The 14,431-nt window shown below is 42.4% G+C and overlaps 1 protein-coding gene and 1 pseudogene across 2 annotated transcripts in view; one reads left to right on the forward strand and one right to left on the reverse strand.

Moving 5' to 3' along the window:
• Positions 1-14,431, reverse strand: part of SLC45A2 (solute carrier family 45 member 2) — a 39,087-nt gene that overhangs the window by 22,797 nt on the left and 1,859 nt on the right. For both annotated transcript variants that reach the window (XM_032135583.2, XM_032135585.1), the window contains exon 2: positions 13,858-14,034. In XM_032135583.2, coding sequence (XP_031991474.1) covers positions 13,858-14,034 — 177 coding nt within the window. The remainder of the gene's footprint in view (positions 1-13,857; positions 14,035-14,431) is intronic.
• Positions 1,913-3,686, forward strand: LOC116456790 (26S proteasome regulatory subunit 10B-like; annotated as a pseudogene).

A 14,431-nucleotide genomic window follows, 5' to 3' on the forward strand; every position in this document is an offset into this window, starting at 1 on the left:
AGGTACCTACTAAATCCTGGACAGTTAACATAAGTACCAGCTACTCTCTCTCTCTCTGTGTGTGTGTGTGTGTGTGTGTGTGTGTTTGTGTGTGTGTGTGTGTGGTGTCCTTGACCCATTTGTTTATCAATAGAAATTGTTGGAGCACCTATCTTCACCAGAAACTGTGCTAAACACTTGAGATACATCAACGAGCAAGACAGACATGACCTCTGCCCTCTTGGAGGCTGAGTACAGGAAAAGCAGTCAAAATGATACATGTGTTGTGTTCCCAGTGAAAACAAAAAAAATTGAAACTAAACAAATTTTTAAATTAAAATTAAAAAAATTATGCACATGCTCTGGTCAAAGACCAGCTTGACCAGACAAGCTGATCTGATATTTCTTTAGGTTTACAAAGCAACTTTTCTCTTCAAAGATGCTGAGATAATATGTTTAAAATATTGCTCACTGTTTCCATCCACCTACCTCTAATCCTGGCATCCCTTTCTCTCATTGGCCCTTCCTTCACATTTAAGCTGGGCCAGGATGCCTCATTGCTTTGAGGACAGGATGTAACAGTAGAGAGCAGAGAAATAAGAATGGTTTGTCTTGCTTCTGAGTTCCAAAAGCCCCTAGGCTGCGAAGGCATAGAGAGTAGATTCATTAGAAAATGAATCTGCAACTGAACAGTGGCCCATCCCGGAAGCCTGGTGCTTTAAGAACCAGGCTTCCCAGGCTAGACAGAGCATTCATGATGGGTGCACACATATTGGTAAATCCCTTAGGCAGTGATGGTCTTGCTGCCTGCTTGATGGGCCTAGCTAGAGTTGGAGGGTGGGAGGAGAGGAGCAGAGCCTCCCCTGGAAGTCTTGGGGGATCCAAGAGCAGAGAAGATAGGTGCCTCATTTCCTAGTCAGACCCCATGGAGGCAGTAAGAACCTCAGGAAGAAAAGGCTGTGCAGGAGGTCAGGCATTAATTGGCCTCGTTCTGGAGCCATTTATGGCTGTCTTGAGCTTTCTTAAAGTTTACAGAACTAATATTTCCAGTTCTAAGTTGTAATGGCTCAGCACACTGTGAAGTATTTTGCAAAATGCTTTAACTCCTCCTAGTGGTGACCAGGGAGCACAGGGCACAAATGCTAGAATGAAAAAGCTCCAGACTAGAAGTCATCAGCTGAGTTAGACAGCCCCTGTGAGCCACTGCAAACCTTCTCGGTCCCCACCTGCCTCCCTTGCTCCAGCAGCTGCTGCAGTGACCAAATCTAAGCCAGCTCTGGCCAGCTTTGCACTGGACAGGTGCATCTGGATGGTGCCTAACCTGAGGGAAGACAGAAAGAGCTGGGGTTCAGGGCTTACAAAACGCATGGTACCACCCTTAGTCAGTCAGTACAGACTGGATTAATCTTCCCTCATTCATCCCCTACATGGAGAGTTCTTTGGTGCCTTTCCTAAGCCTCCTCAGAGCCAGCTCTGTAATGCTTATTGTTTGGCCTGTTCCTCTCCACCACTTCCTTACTCTTGCTCTCTAGAATCCCTTCCCAAATAAACTATCTGTATACAGACCTCTGGGGTTCAACTTTTAGAGGAATCCAGACTAACTCATGAACCACATCTTTGGTTAGCTGGTTGGCTGGCTGGCTGGCTTGTTGGTTGGTTAGTTGGTTGGTTTTGCCCCTAGTCTACCACTAACCAGCTGTGTGATCTTGGGTTAGCCACTTTACCTCTCAACAACACATCTTAATCATTAATAAAATTAGGATGTTAAATCCGAATATCCATCCCACCAATATTTTTTGAGCACCTGCCATATTCCAAGCACTATTCAAGATAGTGGTGGTCAATGAACAGGAAACACAATGTTCTTGTACTTGAGGAGCTTATATGATAGTTAGAGAGACAGACAATAAACAATAAACAAATAGTGCTTCTCATCATGGTGGACCCTAGAGATAAGATATTTCAGGACTACAGCAAGAAGCTGCCAGAGTGCATGGAGATGGGCGGCCATCTTAAGGAGCTAAGGGAACAATTCAAAGAATTTACCAAGCCGTATGAAAAGTCTGAAAATGATCTGAAGGCCCTAAAAAGTGTTGGGCAGTTTGTGAGTAATATGCTTAAACAATTAACTGAAGAAAAATTCATTGTTAAAGCTGCAGATGGACCAAGATATGTTGGGAGTTGTCGTCGACAGCTTCACAAAAGTATCTGAAGCCAGAAACAAGAGTTGCTTTGGATAGGGCTACACTAACTATCAGGAGATATTTACCAAGAGAGGTGGAGCCACTGATTTATAACATGTCTCATGAGGATCCTGGGATGTTTCTTATTCTGAGATTGGAGGGCTATCAGAATAGATGCGGGAATTGAGGGGTTACCACTTACAAACCCAGTTATTCCAGTGTGTAGGAATAATACCTCCAAAAGGCTGTTTGTTACGTGGAGCACCATAAACAGGAAAAACACTCTTGGCATACAAGCTATTGCTGGCCAGCTGGACTGCAACTTTTTTCCTTTTTTTTTTTTTTGTTTTTTTGGAGACAGAGTCTCACTCTATTGTCCAGGCTGGAGTGCAGTACTGCGATCTTGGCTCACTGCAACCTCCATCTCCCAGGCTCAAGTGATCCTCCCACCTCAGCCTCTGGAGTGGCTCAGACCACAGGCATGCACCATCATGCCCAACTAATTTTTAATTAATTAATTAATTAATTTTTATTTTTTATTTTGAGATGGAGTCGCATCTGTTGCCCAGGATGGAGTGCAGTGGCATAATCTTGGTTCGCTGTAACCTCCACCTTCTGGGTTCAAGCAATTCTCCTGCCTCAGCCTTCTGAGTAGCTGGGATTACAGGCATGCAACCCCATGCCTGGCTAATTTTTGTGTTTTTAGTACAGACGGGATTTCGCCACATTGGCCAGGCTGGTCTCAAACTCCTGACCTCAGGTAATCCACCCACCTTGGCCCCCCAAAGTACTGGGATTACAGGTGAGAGCTACCACACCCAGTTATCCAGCTAATTTTTGTATCTTCTGTAGAGATGGGGTTTCACCATGGTGCCCAGGTCCACCTGCCTTGGCCTCCCACAGTGTTGGGATTACAGGTGTGAGCCACCACGCCTGGCCAGGACTGCAATTTCTTAAAGGTTGTATCTAGTTCTATTGTAGACAAGTACATTGGTGAAAGGGCTCATTGGATCAGAGAAATGTTTAATTATGTCAGGGACCATCCACCATGCATCATTTTTATGGATGAATTAGATGCTATTGATGGTTGTTGGTTTTCCAAGGGTACTTCAGCTGACAGATTCGGAGAACTTTAATGGAGTTACTGAATCAAATGGATGGATTTGATACTCTGCTCAGAGTTAAAATACAACAGACCAAATACACTGGATCTTGCTTTGCTGCATCCAGGAAGATTAGATAGAAAAAAAAATACATATTGATTTGCCAAATGAACAAGCAAGATTAGACACATTGAAAATCCATGCAAGTCCCATTACAAAGTGTGGTGAAATTGATTATGGAGTAATTGTGAAGTTTTCAGATGACTTTAGTGGAGGAGACCTGAGAAATGCTTGTACTGAAGCAGGTATGTTTGCAATTCATGCTGATCATGGTTTTGCAAAACAGGAAGGTGTCATGAAAGATGAGAAAGTGGCTGATTCTAAGACCCTAGAGCTTAAATCGGTCTATAAACCTGTGTAATTTACTTTTTGATGGCTATATAAAAGACATTGGCTTAATGTGAAAATGAAGTTAAAGAAAATACTATATGTATTGCCAATGATCTCATTAAAAGTGTACGAATAAAAATATGAGAAACATCGTACAAATTAGTGTAATAATTCAGTAATCCAACTTTTAGGATTGATATGGAAGTTTGTACGTTTGCTAATATCGCATTTATTGCAGCAGAAGTTACAAAACAAGAATGTGTTGAAGCTTTTCATATTTGCCAGGTGAGCATTTTGTACCGGTGGCTCACGCTTGTAATCCCAGCACTTTGGGAGGCCGAGGCGGGCGGATCACGAGGTCAGGAGATCGAGACCATGGTGAAACCCTGTCTCTACTAAAAAATACAAAAAATTAGCCGGGCGTGGTGGCGGATGCCTGTAGTCCCAGCTACTCGGAGAGGCTGAGGCAGGAGAATGGCGTGAACCCGGGAGGCGGAGCTTGCAGTGAGCCGAGATTGCCGCCACTGCACTCCAGCCTGGGCGACAGAGCGAGACTCCATCTCAAAAAAAAAAAAACATTGAAAATTGTTTGAGGTAGTAGGATAAGAAAGCATTTTAGTGACTTATATCATTTGTTTTCCTCATTCTGAAAAGTTGAATAAAATCTGTTTGATTCAGACCTACAGAAATAAGTAAGTGAAAAAATAATACAGTGTCAGGTAATGATGGGTACCTCTGTGATGGGAGTCAGGGCTGGGAGTGTGCGTTTGTGATCAGAGTAACAAAGCAAGGAGGCCAAAAGCCAATTGCCAATTGGTACCTGGGAAAGTACTTTCGAGCAGAGGAAACAGGGAGGACAAAGTCCCCCAGATTCCCACTTCTCTAATCTGACTTTGAGATTCTTTGAGAGTTGTGTTGATCCCATTTGAATGGAAAAGAGATGGTAATTTGGAGACTCAATCACCCTAAATTGCCTAAATCACCCTTATTATCCACAAGCTGAAATCCCTGTATCCTTGGTTTCTGCCCTGGCCACATCCTTTCCAAGCTGCCTAAATGAGGAAATGTAGAAGTCCACCATGGGTGGAACTTCAAAGGTTTTGTTTGATGGAACAAAACCACTCATCTAAAGATGATTCATAAAAGAGAAAAGGTTAAAACAGTCTCAAACATGAAGTGGCTCCTTTCCACTGTGTAAACAGTTTAGTCAAAGAGTCTCTTGTTTCAATTTCATTTTTAAGACTCTTTTCTCAGCCCTTAATTATTTGCTGTTTGGAGCATTTGTTGCATGTTCGCATTTTTTGTGCATACTTTGAAGTATTAAAAAACAAAAGTTAAAAGAAATTGATATCTGACAAGTTACCCATTCTTCTTCCAAGGATGTAGTGGGGCAAGTTTCTTACTGAGTCATTACAAATAAAATGTTGGCAGGCGTAGTGGGGATAGCGGAAATCAAGTAAATATCAACATTTGGCGTTTCACCTCTTTGGGTTAGATGAAATCCTTTAGATGGTTCATTGTGCTGCACCTGTGACCCTTGCAAGGTGGTTATTAACTAACGTGGTGTAGAGATTTGCAAGCCTGTGAAGGAACGAAAGCTCAGAAGCGCTGAGGCTACTCTGCAGTGAATAGGAGGAACCAGGAGCTGAACAGGGCTGGCCTTTCCTGTCATGCCTGATCCCAGCCTCCTGCCAAGCGAGACAGCCCACTGCTAAGAACAGCAAAGTCTTGGGTTCAAGTAGCAGAAATACGCTTGGTTAGACTCCCTAGGCACAAAAGAATTTCCAGTCTTCCCTGGTGAGTACCACTCTGTTAGCTCACTGGGTCCCACAGCCTCAGGTGCACCCAGCAGTGAAGGATCTGTGTGGTGAGAAGATGCGGGTGGACCCACCAAACCTACCATGGCTACCACATATGCCAGGGATGGAGGAGGATAGAGTTGCCTTTAAATATAAAAGACAGAAGCTAGAGGAATTAAATGTCTCCCTAGGAGCCAGTACAGTCTTTTCTCTAGAAAAAACCAAAAAATATCAGAAATATGCTGGGAAATATTTTGGTAATGAATGCTTGGATGCTTGTTTATGAAGCACTTGGAAATGCTGGGCCAGAACCACAGCAGTGAAACAAACAAAAAGAATTTCAATTTACTGGGATGATTGGATTCCTTGGGTGAATAATATTTTGCTGTTGACGAAAAATCAAAATGGGCCCTGACACTCAACATGCCTTTGCCAGAAAATGTTTGTTTCAAGTGGAATGCTGTAGTTATCTCTTTGCCAAGGGCATGTAAATTCAGAAAGTTTGGCATGTATGCAAAGACAGGGCAGAGGGACAAGGCCCTGCTTGTTATTTTCACTCATCTTTTAATGCAGTTTTTCATTCAGTGAGGATACCACAGTGGGGTCACATATCCCACATTTAACTCACCAGAATTCAACTATTCACACTTCGAACACAGAGAGAAAAAGAGAGATTGCAAGAAAGACAAGAGTAACATTTAAAATAGCATGGGTAATTCTATTAATTTCAGGAGTAAGCATTAAAGGAGAGACAAATCTGCATATATGTGTGTGTGTGTGTGTGTGCGTGTGTGCAGGTTTGTACACAAAAAACAAAGCATATTGTATTTTATGACTAATCTGAGAGATATTTACGAATAATGTCAATTGTCATTGTCACTGAATCGGGGACTTTAGAATCTAAGCCTTAAATAAAGTGAGAGACTCCACTGCACTGTCCTACAAGAGGAAGATGTTTTAAGTTGTTTTTGTAGTAGGGGAAAGAAGTTGCTTTGAGCCATCCACACAACCTCAGCCGCTCCCATATGACCAAAGACATGCACTGGAGACAGTTGGCTGAAGTTCGGGGTTCAGTGCTAGTCATGAGACAAAGAAAAGTAATTAAATGAGCGTATTTGTCTAATTGATGCAATTTGTCATGTCATGTAAAACCATGAATTATAAACAGGGTTATGTAACCCTCGGGTCTCCTTTTACACAACTAACATGTTTAAGTGCCTGCTAACAGCAAGGCAATGAATTAGAAGCCATGGGGAATTTGCAGGTAAACCCTCATGGGAGAGTTTACGAATCTTGTAGGAGGAGTAGATAAATACCTTGTAAATTACAATACAGGGGAGAGAGTGAACAAATGTGCAGACCAGGTAAAACTGTGAGCAGGCATGTATATCACTCCAAAATATAATTATCCTTTAATTATTTACTCATATATGGGACTTTAAAAGCTCTGATTCATTTTCTTATAATAGTCTTGGTCTTTAATTATTCTTATTAAGCTAACATTCAACTGTGTTTGCATTTTATGTGATAGCTACCAGCTTTGACTATTCAATAGTAATTACTCCTTCCTTCTTGCTAATAGAACTGCAATGTTGTTTAGGGAGAAGTATGACAAACTCCTAGCAAAACCCTCACTTTTCAACCCCCTTAGGCCACTGAATGCACACACAACCCAATTCTGCCTAATGAGAAACAAGCAGAACTCTGGGGGAGAGGAGGTTTCTAGGGCAGATTTGCTTTCTTCATTTAAAGAGCGAATGTAGGCTCTTTCTCCCTCCCCCTTCCCCCTTCCTTCTCCCTGACCCTCCTCTCCCCTCCTTTTGTCTTGAAACCAACAAGAGCTATGGACCCATAGCAATTGTCTTGTATCCAGGAGGCAACATATCCATAAAGCTGCCAAGGAAACATGAAATTGTTGGCTCTGACATCTAGCAGCTGACTAAGAGCCAGCAGACACCTACTCCCAGACATTTTGTTACATAAGAAAAATAAACCTCTGCCTTTAAGCCACTGTTTTGTGGCTTTAGTGACTTGCAACCAACCCCTTCCTAATCACTCTATTCCCTAAGCATATACCAAGTGCTGACAGGGAAGGGGCCAAGAACACAGGGAAGGGCTGAAGGAAATAAGCCTGGATTTTTGGGTGGCAGTACCAGTCCCCCAAAAAGATCATTAAAGTGCATATAACATTGTCTCTCATTCACACATCCCTTATCCTCTCACTCATTCAAACATACATTACCTCTGGATAGTCCCCTTCCCTCAAGAAGTTTATGGTGTAATGAGTGTGATTAGAAGTGTATTTAGGGCCGGGCACGGTGGCTCACGCTTGTAATCCCAGCACTTTGGGAGGCCGAGGTGGGCGGATCACAAGGTCAGGAGATCGAGACCACGGTGAAACACCGTCTCTACTAAAAATACAAAAAATTAGCCGGGCGTGGTGGCGGGCGCCTGTAGTCCCAGCTACTCGGAGAGGCTGAGGCAGGAGAATGGAGTGAACCCGGGAGGCGGAGCTTGCAGTGAGCCGAGATTGAGCCACTGCACTCCAGCCTGGGCGACAGAGCGAGACTCCGTCTCAAAAAAAAAAAAGAAGCGTATTTAAATAACTAACATGGAAGGTGGAAAATGGCAAAGGCCAAGAAAGAGACTATAAGAAAGTAGCCCTTTGGGGCTGGGCTGTTTAAGCTGGGAGGTGGTAAAATGTTTTCCTCAGGGTGTGAGCCAAATTTCCCTTTGCCACCAACTGCCCCTCTCTCCAAGGATGGGGTGGAGGTTGAAGGGGTGAGGAGGGTGGGGGAGATTTTCTTCCCCTCCCTGCAGGACAGGGGTAGAAGGAATTTAGAAAATCTTAAGGGGAGCATTCTGCATGAGAACCTGAGAACAGCTAGATTGGAACACAATACTCCAGTTCCATAACTGCTCTTATGAACACAAAAAGACCTTTTGTGTTTTTCTTGTTTATTTGAAAATTCTAGAATATCTTCATTGTGCAAAGAAGGAAAAGAAAAGGAATTGGGGAGGAGGGAAGAGAGAGAAAATCATCCACATCCCATCCAAGCTTCAGGAGCTGGACTCGGTGGCAACAAGGGTAAAAGTGAAAGGGCTCAATTATGGACTCAGTTGTGTCCCTGTACTCCCCAGATTCCTGTGTTGATGCTCTAACCCCCAATGGGACTGTATTTGTAGACAAGGCCTTTAAAGAGGTAATCAAGGTTAAACGAGACTGTAAGGGTGGAGCCCTAATTCAAATCCAATAGGACTGGTGTTCATATAAGAAAAGGAAGAGACAGTGAGGGTACAGGTGCACAGAAGAAAGGCCAAGTGAGGACACAGCAAGAAGGCGGCTGTCTGCCAGCCAGGAAGAGAGGCCTCACCAGAAACCAACCCTGACAGCTTCCTGATCTTGGATTTCCACACTCCAGAACTGTAGGAAAATGAATTTCTGTTGTTTAAGCCACCCAGTCAGTGATATTCTGGCATGGCAGCCCAAACAGACCATAAAGGTCCCAGGAGGAGATGAAAATTCAGGATGTATGTGTGATCAACTGCAGCCTCAATGGTCTCTTCCAGATGGAGTTATCTACCTCACTTGCACCTTTATGTTCATCTACTCAATAAACTTTTGTGCTTTGATTATTTTGGGGATCTAGTCCCCGACCAAGTTAGAAATTAAGTATACCTGCAATTTAGAAGAGAATGAGAGCCCTTGTTTCTGGAAAATGAGTGAGCATTTCCAAGCAGTTTTGATCTCCCGAGGCAGAAAAGGGGAAACTTTCAATGTGAGCAAAGACCCGGAACATGAAGAAGGAAGGGCTGGCTCCTTCATTTGTCCCATTGGTATTTATTTTGAACACCTACAATATGCAAGGCAGTGGTAGAGGAGTGAGGGATGCAGGGAATAAAACAGACCTGCCCGCTGCTCCTGGGAACATGATGAAAAGTTATTCAGAGCACAGAGAATGTGGAAGGAGTAATGGGAAGTAAAGCTTGGAGAGTAGGATGGGAACAGATTGTGGTAGCTTTGAACATCTGTCTAGGAAAATATTATTTACCCATGAGGCACATAGGGAGCCACTGCAGCTCATCAAGCAGGAAAGTGTCCTGGTCATGGTTGGCTTTTAAAAATATGAATCTGGAAGCTATCAGTTGGCTCAATTGGAGTGGGAAGAAACTGGAGGCTGGAGAACAGTTAAAGGATGAGTACAGCAAACCAATAATAAAATTCTAAGGCCTTCAGCTGACTGAGTGGACACCCTTCTTGGCCAAGTGGATCCCAAGAAACCTGAAAACCTAGTTCAGGCCATGATGAGGGGTTATAACATACCCTGTTATAACCCCTCCCTTTGGAGTTTAGACAGAACTAACCAGCATTAACATTAAAATAGAGATCTTAAGACTGCCATACAAAACAGACTCTGTAGCAATAGGATGCCAAATTCCAACCTGACTCTGGTATACCATCACATGACAGATAACAGACCCTGAAGAAAATTAATGCATTTTACCCAAAATATATTTCTTTGATATATCTTGGAAGGCCCTGCAAAGTCATCTTTTGTGGGGGGATTTTTTTTTTCCTGTAGAGAACCTCCTTCCCTCACTAGTTTTTTTTAGAGAGGCTGACACCTTCTAAGACCCAAAAAGAGACATTTGCCATCTATTCTCTCTGAAACTTGCTATCTGGAGGCCTCATCTACATAACAAGAACCTTGGCTTCCACAGTCCTCCTTAACTCAAGCATTTCTTTCTGTTGACGTCAACTCTTTAGGCAAAGCTTAACTCTGAATCAATTGCCAATTGAAAAAGTTTTGACTCTACCTATAACCTGTGAGCCCCCCCTTCAAGGTGCCCCAACTTTCTGGGCCAAACCAATGTATTCCTTACATTTATTGATTTATGTTTTTGCCTGTAACTTCTAGCTCCCTAAAATATATAAAACCAAGCTATAACTCAACTACCTTGGGTGACTGTTCTGAGGACCTCTTCAGGTTGTGTTCCAAGTCATAGTCATTCATATTTGGCTCAGAATAAATTTCTTCAAATATTTTAATTTTTTTCCATCAACAGTACTAAAGCTCAGATGAGATGTAATAAAGCCTGAATGAAGGTAATATTAAAATTATTGATGTTTGCTGGCACCATACCATATACTAACATCAACAGAAAATCTCAAAAGGGATTTATTATCTTAAACTCATAAAAATACTGTCAATGAAAAGAGTCAAACTCTGTAAAATATTTGAAGAGATATATTCTGAGCCAAATATGAAGACCATGGCCTGTGACGCAGCTCTAGGAGAGCCTGAAACATGTGCCCAAGGCAGTAGGGCTACAGCTTGGTTTTATACATTTTAGGGAGACATCAGACATCAATCAATACATGTAAGATGTACATTGGTTTGGTCTGGAAAGGCAGGACAAATCAAAGTGGGGCTCCCAGGTCATAGGAAGATTCAAAGATTTCCTGATTGGCAATTGGTTGAAAGAGTTTATCTATAGACTTGGAAGCAATAGGAGAGAGTGTCTGGGTTAAAATAAGAAGTTGTGGCAAACAACGTTCTTATTATACGGATGAAGCCTCCATGTAGCAGGCTTCGGAGAAAATAGATTGTAAACGTTTCTTATCAGACTTAAAAAGGTGCCAGACACTTTAGTTAATTCTATCCTAAATCAGGAAAATAACTGGAAAGGGAAGAGTGAGCAGTACAGAAGGTAGATTTTCCCCACAAGAGACAGCTTTTCAGGGCCATTTCAAAATATATCAAATAAATGTATTTTGGGGTGAAATACTTCTATTTCTTTCAGGGCCTGCTATATTATCATGTTGATACCTAATTGCTACAGTCTGTTTTGTCAGTTTTAAAGTCTCTGCTTTAATGTTAATGCTGATCAATTGTGCTTGAATTCCAAAGGGACAGAGGTATAATGAGGCATGTCCAACCACCCATTCCCATCATGGCCTAAACTAGTGTTTCAGATTTACTTTAGAATGACCTTGGCCGAGAGGAAGGGTCTTTCAGTTAGCTGGGGATTCGAATTTTAATTCTGGTTTACAATACTGTCATGTATTCGCCTTGGAAAAGTTTCCCTAACACAGAATTTTGTCTTTTAATATCAAGACAACAAAGCATGGGTCTTTTAGCCACATCTAATACAATTGTAAGCTGGGAAGTGGTGGCCACATTGTCCAATGTCCTGTAGATCAAAAAACTCTTAATATCAAGTTCAAAAGCCAGAAAGTCTCCCATGACCTTGTAATTAATTTCAACAAATTATAATAAAACAGAAGGAATTGTCAGATTCAAATTAGGAAAATGAAGTTGGAATCTATTCTAAGACTTTCCGGCTATGGACCATGGGCAAGTGACTTAATCACCGGACCCCCTCCCCTACTCCAATCAGTGGACTTCAGGTAAATATTTAACAACTGGCTTTCCAAGAAAAAAAAAAAAAAAGCCATGATTTATAGCTTTGCCAATTTCTAGAGTTTTAATACTGCCATCATGGCCAGTTTCAAGCCAGCAATGTGATGTCAACAAGTTCACTGAATTCCTAAAATTTGACAATAGATTCTCAACCAGCCAGCATGAGCCAGCTGTAAGCACACCACTGCTTCCAAGGCTCAGCTTCCACATCTGAAAAATGGGAATCACACCACCTCCACATGGCCATTGTCAGGATTGAGATAAGGTAAGTGAAAATACCTAATACAGGGTTATTAGTGTACATGGGGTATTTGAGAAATGTTTGTTCAGTATTTACTGAGCATCTGCTATGAAGCAGACACTTCCAGGAACTGAAGATTCATCAGAGAACAAAACAACAGGTCTGCTCAGCGGGGATTGATGTTCTAAATGGGAGAGACAACCAGAAAGATAAAAGAGGAGAGAGAGAGACAGATGATAGATAAATAAATAGCCAGTCAGTTAGTCTGGTATTGATAAGCACTAGAAAGAAAAATCAAACCTGATAAGGATGAGGAGACAGAGGAGTGGTCATACTATGTCAGGTATGGTAGCCAAGAAAGACGTCACTGATGAGAGATATCTGATGAGAAATCTGAGTGGAATAAAGGCATGACTATGGGATTATATGGGGAAGGGTGTCCCAGGCAGGAAAAGAGCTCATGCCAAACCCTGGGGCAGGTATGATGGGCTGGGCTGATCCCAGAGACAGAAGGAGGCCAGTGGGGTGGGAGCACCTGAGTGAGGAGACACAGGTGGAAAGTGCAGTGGGAAGGGAAGCCAAGAGCAAAGGTGAGGCAGGGGAAGTCTCAAGCCCTGGCCATGTCTTGGGTGCCTTTAAACACCTGGAGACATAGTGGGCAGGGGCCAGTGACAGGGCTGCACTCCTGCCCCTCTGCCTTCCCTACACAGAGGAGGATCTACCAACTGTGCTCCAACAGCCTCACTCCTTCATGTTTTCAACTATTCAAATGTTTGCTCAAATGACAAATATTGGCTCCAATGGCTTCCATGGGCAGGCAGCAGTCTTAGCTCTAGAGACAGAAACTATGAGCAAAACTTGAAATCTTGCTTTTCATGGACCTACCTGGCCATGGAAGGAGACAGAATACATCAAAACATAAATAAATGCATTGGCTGGGCTACAGAGACAATCAAATAAGGTGGGCTGATAGAGTCCCCCTCTTAGATATAAAAATCCTCTTGGGCCAGGATCCTCCTGTCGCCTTACATTTCAATGCCTAGTTCTAGCACAGTGCTAACTGGTGCTCTGAGTAGCCTTGCTCTAAACAATTGACCAACAGTAACCAAAGTAGGCTGGCAACAGCCCCAAGAGATCAAGAGAGCCCCCATTTTCCTCCTGGCATGAACTTTTTCAAACCACAAGGTTGAGGAAATGCCAACCTTTTATATAACTAAGAAATCTCTAAGACGTGGAGTTTTTTGTTTGCTTGGTTTATTTTCTCTTTTTGTTTTTTAAACCTGCCACAAAATCATCTGGGATCTTTATTAAACAAATACAAATGTCTGGGCCCCGCCTCAGACTCACTGAATCAGAATAACTGGAGAAGGAGCCCAGGCAACTGTATTTTCAATGACCTTCTAAGGAATGTGGATGCTACATTGCTGATGCTTGAGATCCTCTGCTCTAACGCAAAAGTACAATCCACAAGGCTTCTTTTCATTTCAGTTGTAATTGTCTCCACAAAGCATTCTTAAGAAAGCTCTTCTGTAAACTTCCTTTGCAGAAACTGCAGCACTAGTCACAAGCTGACTGTTCAGAGAAATGCACGGGTAGACAGTGCCCGCATGACGGGAGCAGCCCATCAGCTGACCCGTTCATTCAAAAAACTCCACGTGTAGAGACACTGGATGGCTGTAGTGGAAGTGCCTCATTGTCTGGGGAGCTGAAGGAGAGACTTTCTGGAATATTCCCTACCTGTGAAGAGGGCATGGTAGTGGAGGCCCTTCTCCTTGTCCTGATGGGAGCAGACATCAAATAAGTAGGCTTTGATGGGCCCATCAATGAAGTCAGCAGCAAAATCAAAGAGAACGACACCTATCATGGTGACACTTATGGTCCAAACCAGCTTCCTCCTTGGGTTAGCAATCAAAGCTAAAAGAAAAATAAACATTGATCTCCTAAATCCTGTTTTAGAATCATCCGCGTTTTGTAATTTCCACCAAAACTCCTTGCCATAAAATCATCTTTTTATTTTGCTTTTTTTCCAAATAAAAATAGCTTTATATTTTTTTTCAGGTTTTAAAAATTATGCAAGCAAATGTCCAGATAACACAAATCTACGGAGACAGAAAGTAAATTAGTGATTGCCTAGGGCTGATGCATAGGAGAAAAGTGGACATGACTGTTGATGGTAATGGGTTTCTTTTGGGGTGATGAAAATGTTCTACAATTAGAGAGAGGTAATGGTTGCACAACCTTGTGAATATACTAAAGGCACTGAATTGTACATTTTTAATTAGTGAAATTTCTGGTATATAAAATATCTCTT

This window comes from Hylobates moloch, unplaced genomic scaffold, assembly GCF_009828535.3.
Source record: "Hylobates moloch isolate HMO894 unplaced genomic scaffold, HMol_V3 SCAFFOLD_17, whole genome shotgun sequence".
Taxonomy (NCBI): domain Eukaryota; kingdom Metazoa; phylum Chordata; class Mammalia; order Primates; family Hylobatidae; genus Hylobates; species Hylobates moloch.